Source organism: Cervus canadensis, chromosome 2, assembly GCF_019320065.1.
Source record: "Cervus canadensis isolate Bull #8, Minnesota chromosome 2, ASM1932006v1, whole genome shotgun sequence".
NCBI classification, from domain to species: domain Eukaryota; kingdom Metazoa; phylum Chordata; class Mammalia; order Artiodactyla; family Cervidae; genus Cervus; species Cervus canadensis.
In genome coordinates this window covers 48,211,592-48,228,960 of record NC_057387.1, presented here as the reverse complement: position 1 = coordinate 48,228,960, position 17,369 = coordinate 48,211,592, and the positions used below count along the sequence as shown (strand labels likewise).

The following is a 17,369-nucleotide window of genomic DNA, read 5'->3' as shown; positions in this document are numbered from 1 at the left end:
TTTTGGAAATGCTTAAATCTTCAAAAAATTGAAGAGAAAAGTGCAAAGAATACCCTTATACCTATGCCTCTACTAATCAATTGCTAACAGTGTCCAATAATTGTTTGCTTTCTCACTCTCTCTAAACATTTAAACATCACTCCCTCTTTCTCCTTCTCCTTCTTAGGAAAGGAAGGGGAGTACTGCTTACAATAACATAACCCTGCTGAATAAACATCATTCTGAAACAATAAATCAAAAAGAAACTTTTTCAGGACTTCCCTGGTGGTACAGTGATTAAGAATCCTCCTTGCAACTCAGGGGATGAAGGTTCCACCCCTAGTTGGAGAACTAAGATCCCACATGCTATGGGGCAACTAAACCCAAGCACCACAACTACTGAGCCCACTGGCCTCAACTAGAGTCCGTGCACTGCAACCAACATCCTGCATGCCAAAACTGTTAAATCTGATGCAGCCAAATAAGTTAACTAATAAAGCCTTTAAAAAAAAAGAAGAAGAAACCTTTTCTAAACAAGACATGCAAATGGTCAAGAAGCACATGAAAAGATTCTCGACATCATTAATCATCAGGGAAATGCAAATCCAAACCACAATGAAACATTACTTCAAACCCGTTAGGATAGCTGGCCCAGTAAACAAACAAAAAGCAAAATAACAAATGCTGACAAGGATGCGGAAAAATTGAAGTCCTTGTGCATTGTTGATGGGAATATAAAATGACATAGCCACTATATAAGATAGTACAGACGTTCCTCAAAAATTTTAAATCAGAAGTACCCAGTGACGTGGCAATCCCACTTCTGGGTATACATACAAAATAATTGAAAGAATATCTCAAAGATATTATATTAGCACTCCCATGTTCCCTGTGGCATTATTTACAACAGCCAAGAGTTGGAAGTAACCCAAATGTCCATCAACTGATGTGGATTAAAAAAGTGGTATACACATACAGCGGAATATTATTCAACCTTTGAAAACAAAGATATCCTATCATACACTGCCAGATGAATAAATCTTGAGGATATTCAAGTAAAATAAGCCAGTCACACACACACAAAAATTACTGCATGATTCTACTTACACAAGTTATCTAAAGAAGTCAAACACATAGAAAAAGAAAGTAGAATGTGGTTACCAGGATGGTGTGGAGGGGAAGAAGGGGAGCTCTTATTCAATAGGTACACAGTTTCAGTTTTGCAAGATTACAAATTCTATAGATTTGTTGCCCAAAAATGTGCATATGTTAACAGTACTGTACTATAATCTTAAAAATGGTTGAGATGGTAAACTTTGTGCTATGTGTTTTTGACCACAACAAAAAAACCAAAGGAAAAAAAATCCACAACACCATGATCACCCCTAAAACAGATACTATTTAATTTCATTAAATAATTATCAAAAAAATCCCATACTATTTCTAAAGAAAAATTCATTGACTAATACTTTGGATCTTTTAAACATGTTCATTTTGCAGTATTCTGGTTTTTCTAAACCCATATGCATTGTAAATTAAAGGGTTTTAAAGAAAAATTATTCACAAAATATTTAAATATCTAGAAATAAATATGTTAAAAATGTGAGACATTTATCTTTCCAGTCAGTGTCAAAAGATGGTATTTAATAGAATCGTACAGTATTGTTTTTCAAAGCAACTTTAAGGAATGAAAACATTAAAATGAAAACCGTAAAAAAAGAAAACTTCTATAAAGAATACAAAACATTAAGATGAAAAGCTGAGGTACTGGGAAGATAACAATGGAGAAACCCTTTTACTGCATGCTATAGCCTGAAAGTGTCTGAGTATGAAATCTGCCTGAGAATTCACCATTTCTTTGAGTTTATTATAGTGACTAATAGTAATACCAAAGGCTGCATTATAATTCTATGCTTGAATTTAAGACATTATGGGATACATATGCTCCCTGTATACTCACTAGTTTCAGAAAGCTAATCATAGTTAAAGATTCAGTTTCAGGCAAAAGCAAAAGTTTAACCCTGTACAGCAGGTATAAAAGAGCTGATGAACCACACCACTGACAGTCCTTCTCCCTTTGGAGAATAGGAAACAATACTTGCTTTTATTACCCTTAGATTTAAAATAATCCTGGGAGTTGAAAATGAGCAAGAAGTCATATTATTCTTACTACAGTATTTGTCAACATTGTCACTATTATCAACTAAACCATATCAATAACCCTACAAGACACTAAATCCTGCAAAATATACACATGACGTCAAAAAGAACCAAACCATCTACAGCAGTCACGTTTGAAGACTAGTACTAATGTAAATCAAAGAGCCAGGTAGGTATCAGAAATGTTCAAGTGCCAACACCCTCATTAGAATATGCCATTTATCCATCCATTCATAACAGCCCTACTGAACACATTGAAACTGCTAGTTATTTTTAAGAGGCTACCTTAAGAAATTTAAAACTTTTGCAATTTAAAGGACTTGAAAAACCTTCAGAAGTACCCAAGTATCTCAGACTTCAAATGCCATTAGCATTCCAGCAGCCTTTTATATGTAACAGGGCACGTAGGCAGAATGACTGGAATGGAAAATGTGTCTAATCTAAGTAGAGAGAATTAGCTTAAATTGTCTTAACTTTCATTCTTCCAGGACTTAATGACAGTGAGAAGAAGGAAGGTATTATAAAGTAAAACCAATGAATTATAGGGCTGTTGTGTTATCAGTCCCACTCAGGCTATGAGCAAACTCTAAACAAAGTGGATCCTAATTTGTAGAAAACACACTGCTAAAAAGAGACAAACAAAGGTATCAACTTGGGTCACCACAGAGGCCCCAAAGAGTACCATCACAACCGTGTGTGGAAGGAAAACACTGCCTAAAAATGGTCCAAACTAGTGAACATGAACACACCCACAGATCCTGTTCTCAGAGGCAGGATTCTACTCTGTTCAATGTGCCACAACATATAGCTAGTCCAGGAAATACTAATTCCCAGGTAAGCTTTCAACAAAATAGCCAGGAAGGATAGAACTTAAAGTTAGTGTGCTCTGCGAATGCTGCCTTGCCCTGAGCCGTTGTTTGCTCAGGTAAACGCTGGTAGGCTATATCTACTTCAAGCAGATCACAAGCCCTCCTGGTTCACAGAGAGGCCACACAGGCAAACAGTGTGGCTGCACCAGTCTGGATGAAGTACTCTCTACACCAAGAAGCTGGCATGGGTGGAATCTATGACAAGAAGCAGTGAGAAGGACCACATCAATGGGATAAACTGAATTTCTTTTTTTACAGCTGAATTGAGATATAATTCATATACCATACAGTTTATTCATTTAAAGTATACAATTCAGTGGATCTTAGTATATTCACAAAGTTGTGCACAGCATCAATTTTAGAATATTTCCTTTACCCCCCAAAGAAACCTCACACCCATTTCCGCACAACCCTCCCAGCCCTAAACTATCTTCTGTCTTTATAGATTTGCCTTTACTGGCTACTTCATATAAATGGAACCCCAGAATATGTGATCTTTTATGAGTGGCTTCTTTCCTATGTTTAATGGTTTCAAGGTTCATCCATGTTATAGCATATACCAATTCTTCATTCCTCTTTATTGTTGAACAATATTCTACTACATGGATATATACCATTATCAGTTTTTCTCTTCACAAACAGAAGAGTCTGCTTTGCTACATAAACAAAACCGTAAAAAGTAATTCAGTCCCCGCATTAGTCCATAAATGCCTACTTAAGCCATATCATAGCTGAAAACTTATCATTAATTGCATAATACTACAGTTTCTAGAAAGTGTTGGTTGCTCAGTCATGTCCGACTCTGCAACCCCATGGACTGTAGGCTCCTCTGTCCATGGAATTCTCCAGGCAAGAATACTGGAGTCTGTTGCCATCTCCTACTCCAGGGGATCTTCCCAAGCCAGGTGTTGAACCCGGGTCTCCTGCTTTGCAGGTGGACTCTACCATCTGAGCCACCAGTGAAGGCCACTGTTTCTAGAAACATTCTACAGTTTCTAGAAACATTATCAATTATCACAGTGACATTTCGATTAAAGAAAATACTGAGAATGAAGCTCCGTTATAGTTAATTGCTTAAAATTTTTTCCTGTAAACTGCAGTAGGAAGAGAAACTTGCAAGTCCAAAGGCCTGAACACCTCAGAACAGAACTACTTTTGGACTCCACCCTACTTGAAGACGGAACAGCAAAACTGCAAGTATACAAAGCTGGTCTCTGAAACTTTCTGCTCTTCTTACTGGGCCCTTCACCTCTTCCCCCATCTTTAAAATTTAATTCCTTCAGTGCTCTTCACCCCTAACCCTATCTCCAAACAAAACAAAATCTTTTATATATCTGTTGACTAATCACAGCTTTACTTTAAACTAAAATATTACATTTACATGAAAATGTCACTTACACCAGACACTTTCTAAGACTTTCTCCCAAAACCTGAAATGAGAATTAAGTTCTCCCCTGGTAAGAGGAGAGTTTTTCGTTTTGTTTTTACCAAGAAACCCTCTCATATCACAGTAAATCCATCCCATGGCAAATCAAATTTAGTCATTCTCTCAGAATAATGCACATGTAGGAGAATGAGAGAAAGTAAGAAACTGATGTTAATTTTGTTAAGGCATGATAATGGCATTATGAATATGTCAAAAATATCACTATCCGTTAGAAATTCATACTGAGGCATTTAAATGAAATTATGTGATATACAGGATCGGCTTCAAAATATTTTAGTTGGAAAAAGGACACAGGGGAAGGGAGATGAAACAAAATACTGATAATTGTTGAGGGCAAGTGACAGGTACCTGAGAGTACATTATTCTTTTCTGCTTTATGTATGTATAAAAATTTCTATAGTAAAATACTTTTAAAAAAGAGAGACTGTTCTCTTCCTCTCAGGCAGTCTTTTGTCCCTTCACTTTTTCTTCATAGCACTTTTATTTCTAAGGTTATTTGATTAATGCTTGTCTCCTTGACTAGACTTTAAGCTCCATGAGGATCACATGGGTGTTTGTTTAGCTTCTGTAGAATCCCAACCCCCTCACAGAGTTTCTGGCATGTGAAAGGCATTGACAAATATTTACTAAGTAAATGATGAAGTCAGTAAAATTAAGTCAAAATTTGCCCCTAGATCAATAAAGACTCAACAAATAAAAGGGGGGATGATAGAAAGTCAGGGACCTTTGGTTGAAGGAATTGAATATATTTACCTACATGTATTTACCATTTATGTTCACATGCTTTTCTATTAAAAATGTGGTTAAGATATCACAAAATAGATTTAACTTCATCTAGCCGAGTTCCAGAAAAAACATCTACTTCTGCTTTATTGACTACACCAAAGCCTTTGACTGTGTGGATCACAACAAACTGTGGAAAACTAAGAGACAGGAATACCAGAAACCACCTGACCTGCCTCTTGAGAAACCTATATGCAGGTCAGGAAGCAACAGTTAGAACTGGACATGGAACAGACTGGTTCCAAACAGGAAAAGGAGTACATCAAGGCTGTATATTGTCACCCTGCTTATTTAACTTATATGCAGAATACATCATGTGAAATGCCAGGCTGGATGAAGCACAAGATGGAATCAAGATTGCCGGGAGAAATATCATTAACCTCAGATACGCAGATGACACCACCCTTACGGCAGAAAGCGAAGAAGAACTAAAGAGCCTCTTGATGAAAGTGAAAGAGGAGAGTGAAAAAGCTGGCTTAAAACTCACCATTCAGAAAACTAAGATCATGGCATCCAGTCCCATCACTTCATGGCAAGCAGATGGGGAAACAATGGAAACAGTGACAGACTTTATTTTTTTGGGCTCCAAAATCACTGCAGGTGGTGACTGCAGCCATTTAAAAGATGCTTGCTTCTTGAAAGAAAAGCTATGACCAAGCTAGACAGCATACTAAAAAGCAGATACATTACTTTGCTGACAAAGGTCTGTCTAGTCAAGGCTGTGGTTTTTCCAGCGGTCATGTATGGATGTGAGAGTTGGACTATAAAGAAAGCTGAGCGCCGTAGACTTGATGCTTTTGAACTGTGGTGTGGGAGAGGACTCTTGAGAGTCTCTTGGACTGCAAGGAGATCCAAGGAGGTCCATCCTAAAGGAAATCAGTCCTGAATATCCATTGGAAGGACTGATGTTGAAGTTGAAACTCCAATACTTTGGTTACCTGATGCGAAGAATTGACTCACTGGAAAAGACCCTGATGCTAGGAAAGATTGAAGATGGGAAGAGAAGGGGAAGACAGAGGATGAGATGGTTGGAAAGCATCACCAACTCGATGGACCCGAGTTTGAGTGAGCTCTGGGAGTTGGTGATCAACAGGGAAGCCTGGTAGTCCACGGGGTCACAAAGAGTCAGACACTACTGAGTGACTAAACTGAAACTGATCTTATCCTCACTACATTCACGTGATTACACAGCTAAGAACTACAATTTCTACTTTATGATATGGAAACTATGGAACCAGAAAATTACAAAATTTTTTCAAGGTCATAATGAATCAGATGCACAAATGAACAAAGCTCAGCTCTGTCCTCATGCCTCAGGCTGTTCCCAAAGGAACATGATTTTAAAGAAAATCGGGGACTTCCCTGGCTGTCCAGTGTTTAAGATTCCATGCTCACAATGCTCAAAGCCTGGTCAGGGAACTAATATCCTGCAAGCCACACGGCACTGCAAAAAAAACAGAAGAAATAAATAAAATAAAATTGAAAAGATAATAAAAATAAAAAATGAAAGGAGTATTGTATATGTTAATTCAACTTTCAGTGACTGAGAAACTGAATAGATAGCTGTACAATAGTCTTAGATGAAAATATTTTTCTTTGACTTCATCCAAAACAATTTACAGGTTGAAGCACCTAGTGGAAGGAAAAAAAAAAAAGCAAGAATACTGGAGTGGGTAGCCATTCCCTTCTCCAGGGAATCTTCCCAATTCAGGGATGAAACCCAGGTTTCCCACATTGCAGGCATTCTTTACCATCTGAGCCACCAGGGAAGCCCCAAACAGTAAAAGTAGTATTAAAAGCAAAAGGTGAACCATTTAGCAATGGAGAACAGAAAAAGGCATGACAGTGAGTAATGTGAAGGCCTTTTTATTCAGCGGGTTAAACTGAAAAGGTATGGTGAAGGACAACTAACAAGAACATTCCTAAAGAGAATAAATACTAATACCAAGACAATGTTTAAAACACCAGTGCTCCAGGTTCCCAAGTTCTAAAATTATCACAAATATAATAATATAATCAACAAAGTTTTCTATTTAATGATTATTTTATATAGAAATACCCTACTAATATATCACTATGCCCCCAAGTCCTTTTGAAATGCTGAAGACCTGAGTTTACCTTAATTTGGTAATGGATAATGATGCACACGGAGAAGGCAATGGCACCCCACTCCAGTACTCTTGCCTGGGGAATCCCAAGGACGGAGGAGCCTGGTAGGCTGCAGTCCATGGGGTCGCGAAGAGTCGGACACGACTGCGCGACTTCACTTTCACTTTTCACTTTCATGCATTGGAGAAGGAAACGGCACCCCACTCCAGTGTTCTTGCCTGGAGAATCCCAGGGACGGAGGAGCCTGGTGGGCTGCCGTCTATGGGGTTGCCCAGAGTCGGACACAACTGAAGCGACTTAGCAGCAGCAGCAGCAGCAGCAATGATGCACACATTCTGGAAGGCAGAATTGCTAAATGTTTGCCATTAACAGAAGCCTAACTCTTTGTAAAAGTAACCTTAACTCAGCCAATCTGAAAGTTCTTATGCTACGGTGCCAAAAAAATGTCACAACCACATGTGTGGAGAACGTTGAGAACAAACGAATCAAAGTCTAAAAGTGTGACACAAAATCTAAAAAAAAAAAAAAAAGCTAGACAGTTTTAGTTAAGAAAAAACATTTTAAATATCTCAAACTCTGTAAAGTGGTTTGTTTTCCTTTTTTTTTTTTTCCTCGTCACATAAAGGGTTACAAAGAGGTATCTGGCCTGGATTGAATTCTACGTTGGGTTGCTCTACTGTTACTCGTGGCACAATTACCACTGGTAGAGTTGCTACAAAGGCTCAGAACATTCCATTTTACTCCTATATTCTTCATTTCATGAGCTGTCAATCAAGCTTCCAACTTGAAGTACATCACTCTTTGCAGAGTAATGATTCACACATGCAATTTCCAAACTAAAATGAAAGATTTACTTGCCCCACGACGGTTTCTTCTCAACTTTTAAAATAATTGATAAAAGCACCACCTGAGTATGAATTCCCATCCCAAAATAATCTATGGATACCTTTAAGCATTTTAATATCCGTGGTAAAGGACTACTGTCCTCTGAATGCAGACAGAACTGCTGACCCACGCGAAGAATTGATTTGTAGTTGTTTTTCCACTTGGGTGATGGATTTGCGCTCAGCTACTCATGGTGTCTACTAGGTCCCCCTGGTGACTAACAGTACATGAAAGCTGTAGTAGGGTTCGAAGACACAGACTGGCAGAGGAATAGAGGGTGGAACGGGAAATTATGAAAAATTAACACGCGGATAGTATACATGACATGACAGAATTACATTTGCATTGCTGGGGTATTCGTGAGCCGCATTAAGACATTGTCCCCTTCCTTTTAAAACGCAAACATCCATCCGCCTCGCTTGAGCCCTTGCTCCCGTTTAAATCACGGGTGTGATGGAGATCGAACCAAGTGGTTCAGCCCGAGGCACATGCCGCTTCACCAGGGTTTGAAGAAAACACTGATGTGACAATTTGTCATAATTTTCTAAAATATGGAGGAATGATACACTACCTTTCCTACCACCTACTGAGGACTCAGGACTGAGCCGAGAACAGCCGCCCTGCGGGGCCCACCAGGGAGGGGGGAGGAGAGCAGTGGACCAGGGAGAAGACCGCGGCACGTCCCGAGCCCAGACTGCGGAGCCCCAAACGCGAGGGGCGTGGGGTCGCACCCGGGTCACGTCCCGGGGCTCTCGGGATGCGAGGCGCCGAGGGCGAGCCCGGACCGGCCGGGACGCTGGGGGGGCGGCGGGACAGCGCCGCGGTGGAGGCTGCGGCGCCGGGTCAGCGAGGGAGGGCGCGCCGCCAGGTGCCGGACGGCAGGGGGCAGCGGGGTTCGGGCGGGCGCCGACCCAAGGAGGGAGGAGGAAGGCGGGCAAGTCCCGCGCAGAGAGCGGGCGCGCGGCGGGCTCGCCGCCGGCCTACCTGGAGGTAACAGGGCTTCCTTAGCCAGGCCCCCGGACAGAGACTCCTCGCCATGGTAATCACACATCGCCCCGCCGCGCCGCAGTCAGAGGCGGACCCGAACGCCGGCGACCCGGCTCCCCGCCTTTCCCCGCCTCCCCGCCTTTCCCCGCCTCCCCGCCCCCAGTCCGGCCGGGCCCGCCCACTCCTCCGCCCCCGTCGCGGCGCGCGCCGCGCTCCCCCCGGCCCAGCTGCGGCGACCGCGGCCGGCGGCCCGAGGCCCGGCCTCCCGCTCGGCTCGCCCGGCTGCCGCGGCTGTCAGAGCCGCCGCTGCCGGCTCCGCCATAAAGGGGAGTCGCGCCTCGCTCGGCCGACACAAATCCAACTGCGCCTCGCGCTTAAAGGGGAGGCGTGCGGAGGAAGGAGGGGGCGCCGCGGACGCCGGGGTGTCGCTTGCTCGACGCCGGGAGGGGAGGGCCGGGGAGCCCAGCTCGCCGAACACGCCGAGCTAAGTGGCTGCTCCCGGCTACCCACTCCCCTGGCCGCGCGTCCCGCCACCCCGCCCTGCAGGTCTGACGCTCCGTTTGGACTCTGCTCCTTCAGCCCGGACGTGTCTGGGCGGGTTGCGTGGAAATCCAAGGGAAGCTTGGGGCTCCTTCCCTGGGGACCGGCTTTTTCCTCCCTCGCGTACCGTGGCCTGTGCGGCCGCCGGAGCAACCGACTGGCGCATCTCCTGAGCCAACGCAGACGGGGCTCCTCTCTACTGAATGTAACCTGCCCCCACATCCAGCCTTAAACTCTTACAGCCTTAAACTTGCTTTCCTGAGTACTTTTTAAAGTCTGGCCTTTTTGGTTTGAATTGCTTTAAACAGCTTTAGAGTTTTCCTGGCCCACGAACCTTGAGTCAAAAGAGAAAAAGACAAACATTACTAAATTAAATACAGTTCTGAAGTCAGGAGACCCGGGACGTGGCACAGCTACTCAGCTAAGGCTACATAACACAGGGTGTGGTGTCTTTCTTTTGACAGTGAAGTCCAAATAAGGAAAAAAACAGCCATCCTAGCGGGAGAACAGCTGTTGATCTAGTGACTTGTAATGTAAGAAGATGCATTTTTGCTTCTTTTTACCCCATAGGTTGCCACTTAGAACTCGGGCCTCTTGCTCTGACAAGAGGTTTCCTTAAGAGCAAAACTTGACTAACTCTCACTGTGGTTTTTACTTAAGCTTTGTTCTAGTGCTTTCCGTTTCTGAAGAATTGCGTTCTTGCCCGCCCCTCCCCCAACCCAAGCACAAACAGGTTTAAAACCTGTGTGGTATTTTATTGCTGCAAATAAACCCGTTTTTCATTGACCTTTCAGCTTGGGTTAAAAGATTTCAGTAATTTCTGAGTACGATAAGTACTGGTTTAATTCGTTCTTTCATTCATTCAATAAACAAATATTAGTTGAGCCCCTGGACATTGTTCTAGTTGATTGAATTATATACCTGAGAAAAACACAAAACCCTCAGCCCTTGTGGGTATTACATTCTGGAAGTGAGGGCAGCAGGCAATAAGTAATACATAAGAAAATCAAACAGGATAATAAAGCCAATAGGGGATATGTTAAAAAAAAAGAAAACAAACCAGTGGAGATGAGGAAGACTACAGGTAGAGTTGGTTAGAGGAGAAAGATCAGGAATTTAGTATCGGACTTTTTTACATTCAAGATATCTATTGGAAATTCAAGTGGAGATCTTAAATAGGCAGTTGTACATGGGAGTGCAGTGTTAAGAAGGGTGGTCCAAGCTACCATATGCAGCATAAGAGATATCAACATTTTTTTTTAAAAGATGAGAGTTATGTTTTATTCTGTGACCTTACTGAGGACTACAGCCCAGGATATAAAGGAGTTTTTGCCAGCTCAGTAGTATGATCTAAAAGTCATCAGAAACTGAGATTTGTCCAGAAGTAGAGATATTAAATGATATTTAAAGTCACAAGGAAGCGAATATAAATAGAAGAGAACCAAAGATGAAACCTTGTAACTTCAAGGCAGGAGAGTGGATGAGTCACCGAAGGAGAATGAAAAGGAACAGCCAGTGAAGTTGGTGAGCTGAGAGTGAGGTGCCTGGAAGTGAAGTGAATATAATATTAACAAGGAGGTGTTAGTGCTTCCATGTGAGTGAGGCAGTGAGGACTGAGAAATAACTACTGGATTTAGTACCATGGAGGCTATGGGAAATGGGAAAAAAAAAAAACTTGAGTGGGTTTAAGAGAAAATCGAAGGAGAGAAATTGGAGATACTAATATTATAGGCAATTCTTTTTAGAAGTTCTCCTGCAGAAGGGAGCCCAAAAATGATCATGGGGGAGCCTACCACAGTTAACTGGTGGTGGAAGTGGAGTCAAAAATAGGTTAGCCAAAAAATTGAAATATTTGTTTCAATGAGAATGATCTAGAAGAGAAGGAAATTTTTATGAAGGAGCAAGAAGAGAGAATTGCTAGAATGGTGCCTTTGAACGGGGAGAAGTTTATGATCTAGGACACAAATGAAAGGATTATCTGTAGACAGGAGTACAGGCTGTTCATCTATGAAAACTGGAGGGAAGGCCATAGGAGCGATGGTGAGAATCTGTGGAAGTTCTCTTCTGGTTGTTTTTTTCAGAGACATATGATGTAAGGTCATCAGGGAAGAGGAGATTCGGAATAGTAACTGAAGGTGATGAGAAGAGAAGCGAAGATGTGAAATATTCATCCAGGAGAATGGAAAGATGAATATACTAAGAAAGAAAATATATCATAGGCTTACTGAGTGTCATTAAGAGCCCACTTGAGTTCATGGTCATGAATTTATGTAGGATAAGTCAGTGTGTTTGTCCTTTCTTCCTCCAGCAGTAATTGACTAAGCCAGGATGCAGGCTCAAAGTAAGCTTAGAATTCTATGCAATTAGGTTTTACCAAGGAAATAAGAGCAAGGACAGAGGCACAAGGAAGTCAAAGATGTAAGGGAGTGAGTATGATTCACCACGGAGTTTTAAGATGAGGGAATAGTAGATGGAGAGACTAAGGTCAGAAAAAATGTGGTTGGATCAGTGAATTGCAGGTCCTTTCGGGGTTGAGGGACTGTAAGAGTCCAACAACAAGAGGGAATGATCTGAAAATATAGGTGTAACATAAAGGGTCTGGTTCCATTTTTGATATTTGATGACAGCTTTCAAGCCCCACCACTTCTTTGCTCCCTGTGTCCCACATCTGGGAAAATTGATTAGAAAGCCCAGCTGCTCACTCCTTTGGTGCCCATGGAAAGTTCAAAGTATACAAGAGCCTGTCCATGGGAGGGATGCTTGACCCTGCCCCCCTACACGCACCCCAAACACCATAAACCCTAAGAAAGTCTCCTCTTTCTGCTCCCTCAAGTCATATTCAGACCAGCTTGGAGACTGCCCTGCTCTCCTCAGAAAACTTCTCTACATGTGTAATGAACTTTTTCATACTCTGAAAAAGTTGGTACATGTGTAGCATGATCAATCTCTACATCCCAAACAAAATTCAGGTGGAGGAGTCTATCTCAAGTCTGCAGAATGACCATAACAATGTGGCAGTTTGAGTGGGATGCATGAAATAAAGATTATGGAGAAGTGATGAAGTGAATTTGACAATGCCAATGAATGACTAAGGAGTCTGGAATACAGTGTCATTGGAAGACAGTCAAAGAGGGAGTATCATGAGGATTCTCTCCATACATATTAATAACAGCAAGATTTAGGACAAGAGAGATACTGGATAGGAAATGTGTGCTAAACCTCTTCAGTTGTATCTGACTCTGTGCAACCTATGGACTGCAGCCTACCAGGCTCCTCTGTCCATGGGATTCTCCAGGAATACTGGAGTGGGTTGCTGTGCCCTCCTCCAGGCAGTCTTCCCGACCCAGGGATCAAACCTGCATTTCTTATATCTTCCTGCATTAGCAGGCTGGCTGTTTACCACTAGCACCACCTAGGAAGCCCCTTGGATAGGATGCCAGTAGCCAAAAGTTAAGGTCCTTGAGAAATAATTCAGAGTGATCTATGAGTGAGTAGGGGACTATCACAATGAGGAGAGTGAAATGAGTGATATGTCCTCTCATCAGAGGTCATGAGTTAAAGAAACAAATACTTCAGGGGGAGGAATTAGATAGGAGATGGGGATAATAGCCTGAGAGAAGCAATGAAGAGTAAAAAGGATCTCTCTCCCACCTCCAAATCTTCTAAGGGTTCTGGGAAGGTTGCAGGGACAACAACATCCACAGAGGGTGAGCCAGGTTTGCTTTAGAACACGAAGGTGAAGAAATAGAGAAGAGACAGAGGATACAAAGGTTTTCGCTGAAGATGAACTATGAATTCCAGAGGACATAGTGGAAAGAGTCTCAGAAATCGGGGAGTGTGGTAAAGGAGTTCAAAATAGGTGATGTGAAGAGCCCTGAGTGATTTAGTGGGTGGAAGATGAAGTCTAGGATTTCTTATGGTAAAGGATATAAACAGGAATAATAGGGATAAAGTTTCAACCAAATGAGAAGTGATGGTCAATTTCCATTTAGAATCAACAAAGAATCAATGTAGGGTTTCCCTGGTGGCTCAGCGGTAAAGAATCCACCTACAGTGTGGGTTCCATTCCTGGGTTGGAAAGATCCCCTAGAGAAGGAAATGGCAACCCACTCCAGTGTTCTTGCCTGGGAAATGCCAAGCAAGGAGGAAACTGGCAGGCTTTATACAGTTCCTGGGTTCACAAAAGAGTTGGACATGACTTAGTGACTAAAACAACAAAAAACAACAAAAAGAATCAATGTAGTTAACATTTTCTTATTCAAAAGGGGGAAATTAATTTTCTATTCATTTTCATCTTGTCATCCCATGTAGAGCAGCAGCTACCCTAGGGTCCATCCTGGGAACCTCCTAGGTGGGTTTGATGAGCTCTCATACTTTGGACTTACACTTTTTGCTTTAAATCTACATGTGAGTCCCAAGATGGATCCAGGCAGGTTGACTTGTGGCCAGTTTGGGTAGGAAATATTCTACCTCTTGACCTGACTCTCCTTCCCACATGCATTACAGCTGCCCTGTGAATTCTTGATGTCATATGGTGGGACTACCTTACAAACATCCAAATTTACCTGTTTACCTAGCATCCATTCTTGTGAACTTAAAGTCTGTTTTTCTAAGTAAAAGCTAGGTAATGCAAAACTAATGGTTGTGTAGCTGATCCATATGGTTGTGTTCAGAGGTAATTTGTGGCCTCTTAGTCCTCATGTATAACATAACTTTGGACATCCAGAGACAAAAGAGCAACTCTAGTGGTTTAAAATATAGAAAAATCAAGATCAGTGGTCTTTAGACTTTTTTGCTTCAGTTCAGTTCAGTTCAGTCTCTCAGTTGTGTCTGATTCTTTGCAACCCCATGAACCGCAGCACGCCAGGCCTCCCTATCCATCACCAACTCCTGGAGCTTACTCAAACTCATATCCGTTGAGTCGGTAATGCCATCCACCCATCTCATCCTCTGTCGTCCCCTTCTCCTCCTGCCCTCAATCTTTCCCAGCATCAGGGTCTTTTCAAATGAGTCAGCTCTTCGCATCAGGTGGCCAAAGTATTGGAGTTTCAGCTTCAACATCAGACCTACCGATGAACACCCAGGACTGATCTCCTTTATGATGGACTGGTTGGATCTCCTTGCTGTCCAAGAGACTTTCAACAGTCTTCTCCAACACCACAGTTCAAAAGCATCAATTCTTCAGTGCTCAGCTTTCTTCAAAGTCCAACTCTCACATCCATACATGACCACTGGAAAAACCATAGCCTTGACTAGAAGGACCTTTGTTGACAAAGTAATGTTTCTGCTTTTTATTTTATTTTATTTTTAATGTCTCTGCTTTTTAATATGCTGTCTAGGTTGGTCATAACTTTCTTTCCAAGGAGTAAGCGTCTGTTAATTTCATGGCTGCAATCACCATCTGCAGTGATTCTGGAGCCGAAAAAATAAAGTCAGCCACTGTTTCCCCATCTATTTGCCTTGAAGCAATGGGACCGGATGCCATGATCTTAGTTTTCTGAATATTGAGCTTTAAGCCAACTTTTTCACTCTCCTCTTTCACTTTCATCAAGAGGATCTTTAGTTCTTCTTCACTTTCTGCCATAAGGGTGGTGTCATCTGCATATCTGAGGTTATTGATATTTCTCCTGGCAATCTTGATTCCAGCTTGTGCTTCATCCAGCCCAGCCTTTCTCATGATGTACTCTGCATCTAAGTTAAATAAGCAGGGTGACAATATACAGCCTTGATGTACTCCTTTTCCTGTTTGGAACCAGTCTGTTGTTCCATGTCCAGTTCTAACTGTTGCTTCCTGACCTGCATACAGGTTTCTCAAGAGGCAGGTCAGGTGGTCTGATAGTCCCACCTCTTTCAGAATTTTCCACAATTTATTATGATCCGCACAGTCAAAGGCTTTGGCTTAGTCAATAATGCAGAAATAGATGTTTTTCTGGAACTCTCTTGCTTTTTCAATGATCCAGCAGACTCCCAAAAGAATTTTGAAAAATTCTTCTATCTTTTCCTCATTTTTATATCAGCATCCAAATCTTCTTCTCATAAAATCAAACAATTGTAAAGGAAGTTATTTCCAGCATTATGTTGTAAATATTGTCATTTGAAAATAAAATAGTTACACAACTCTTTAAGTATGTCCAGTTGAATTTAAATACCATCTCTATTTAATACAATTGAAAGAGTATCATTCATTTGATGAATAAATGAAACATTGTTTCTTTAGCTATCAGAAATGTAACACTGTTCCCTTTTCTTCTTGAACTTTAATAATTGCATTCCCTTATAACATTTTTTCCTGTTACATACTTTTACAGATTCTAATATATTTTTCAACTAACCATACTTCTCTGCAATAGACACTTTAATGCCTTTTACTTTCTTTTTTTTTTTTTTTTTTTTAATATCTGTCAATTTATTAAAAAATGGAGCATACTGAACAACAAACTATCTTACATCTTTAAAGAAGAAAAAACACTAAATTTGAAAAGACATCACCCACTGAATTTGGACACAACACCTCTACTCAATTAAGAGAAACATTTGTACAGTCCAGGTCTTTATTTTTACACCCTTCAGGCCATGAATTCATAGGGAATGGGTTCCAACAGTTCAGGTTCCTTTCCATTGGTCCTCACAAAGTGTGCTTCTCTGGGTGGAGCAGGCTGGCGCTTCAGCTGAACCCAAGTCCCTTTCTCTTTGGCTTCCTTCTTTTTCTGATCATTTTCCTTCACACGTTTTAGGAAGCTATCTCGGCTCTTAGAGTGCTTAATATGCTCGATACGCACATTAATTCTCTTGGCAAGAATCTTGCCCTTAACTTGTTTGTTTACAATGATGCCAACAGCATGCTGGGTAACATTGTAGACTCTCCCAGTTTTGCCATGGTAACATTTGTGGGGCATTCCTTTTTGAACAGTACCCATTCCCTTGATATCTACAATATCACCCTTCTTGTAGATTCGCATGTATGTGGCCAAAGGAACAACTCCATGTTTTCTAAAAGGCCTAGAGAACATGTAGCGGGTGCCCCTCCTCTTTCCCTTTGTGTTGGTCATTTTGGCGAATTACTGGAAGATGGCGGTTCCGGCCGAAAAGGTGCCTTTTACTTTCATTGAAAACTTTATTTTAAGTTTTGAATATGTATATTCTCACCTAGTTCAAAAATAAAGCCCAAATAAAAATATACATTGAGAAGTCTTATTTCCACACTCTTGCCTTTCTACCTTGTCCATACCCACATAGAATTTTTATTGCATTCTTCCAGTGTCAGTGTTCCTTTTATAGAAATAAAAGCAAAATCAAATGTATTTTTAAACTTCAATATAATTTCACCCCCTTTTCTTACATAAAGATGGATTACTTAATTATATTTTTTAAAAACTGCAGCGTGACAATCTACTAATTAGCATTAATGAAAATACACTGATTAAACCAATATCAAATCATACTCTTGATAAAAAGTTTTTCTTTCCCTTTCCTCTTGATAATGGGGTTGGATCACAAAACTCAGCTTACATTCTTCAAGGATTTTTTGGAAACCTAGGTGCTTTTATTCTTTGAACTCAACACCAGTGACGGCAGAGGTTGCGGATTGCAGCCCTGGGCAGACGTGTTTT

General features: G+C 41.4%; 2 protein-coding genes across 3 annotated transcripts in view; both read right to left on the bottom strand.

The window, feature by feature from the left end:
* DIPK1A (divergent protein kinase domain 1A) overlaps nucleotides 1-9,363 on the bottom strand; it is a 117,312-nt gene extending 107,949 nt beyond the window's left edge. Inside the window, exon 1 of one of the 2 annotated variants that reach the window (XM_043460628.1) lies at nucleotides 9,217-9,363. In XM_043460628.1, the coding sequence (XP_043316563.1) occupies nucleotides 9,217-9,270 (54 nt within the window). In that variant the 5' untranslated portion in view covers nucleotides 9,271-9,363. The remainder of the gene's footprint in view (nucleotides 1-9,216) is intronic. The other variant, XM_043460629.1, reaches the window with a different exon arrangement.
* Nucleotides 9,364-16,297: 6,934 nt separating this feature from the next.
* Nucleotides 16,298-16,848, bottom strand: LOC122436684 (60S ribosomal protein L21). Its single transcript, XM_043460627.1, has one exon. The coding sequence runs from the start codon at nucleotides 16,806-16,808 to the stop codon at nucleotides 16,326-16,328; it is 483 nt and encodes a 160-aa protein (XP_043316562.1). The 5' UTR covers nucleotides 16,809-16,848; the 3' UTR covers nucleotides 16,298-16,325.
* Between the last annotated feature and the right edge of the window lie 521 nt (nucleotides 16,849-17,369).

Excerpts from the sequence above, each read along its gene's own strand:
- LOC122436684 (XM_043460627.1), bottom strand. The coding sequence starts at position 16,808 with ATGACCAACACAAAGGGAAAGAGGAGGGGCACCCGCTACATGTTCTCT.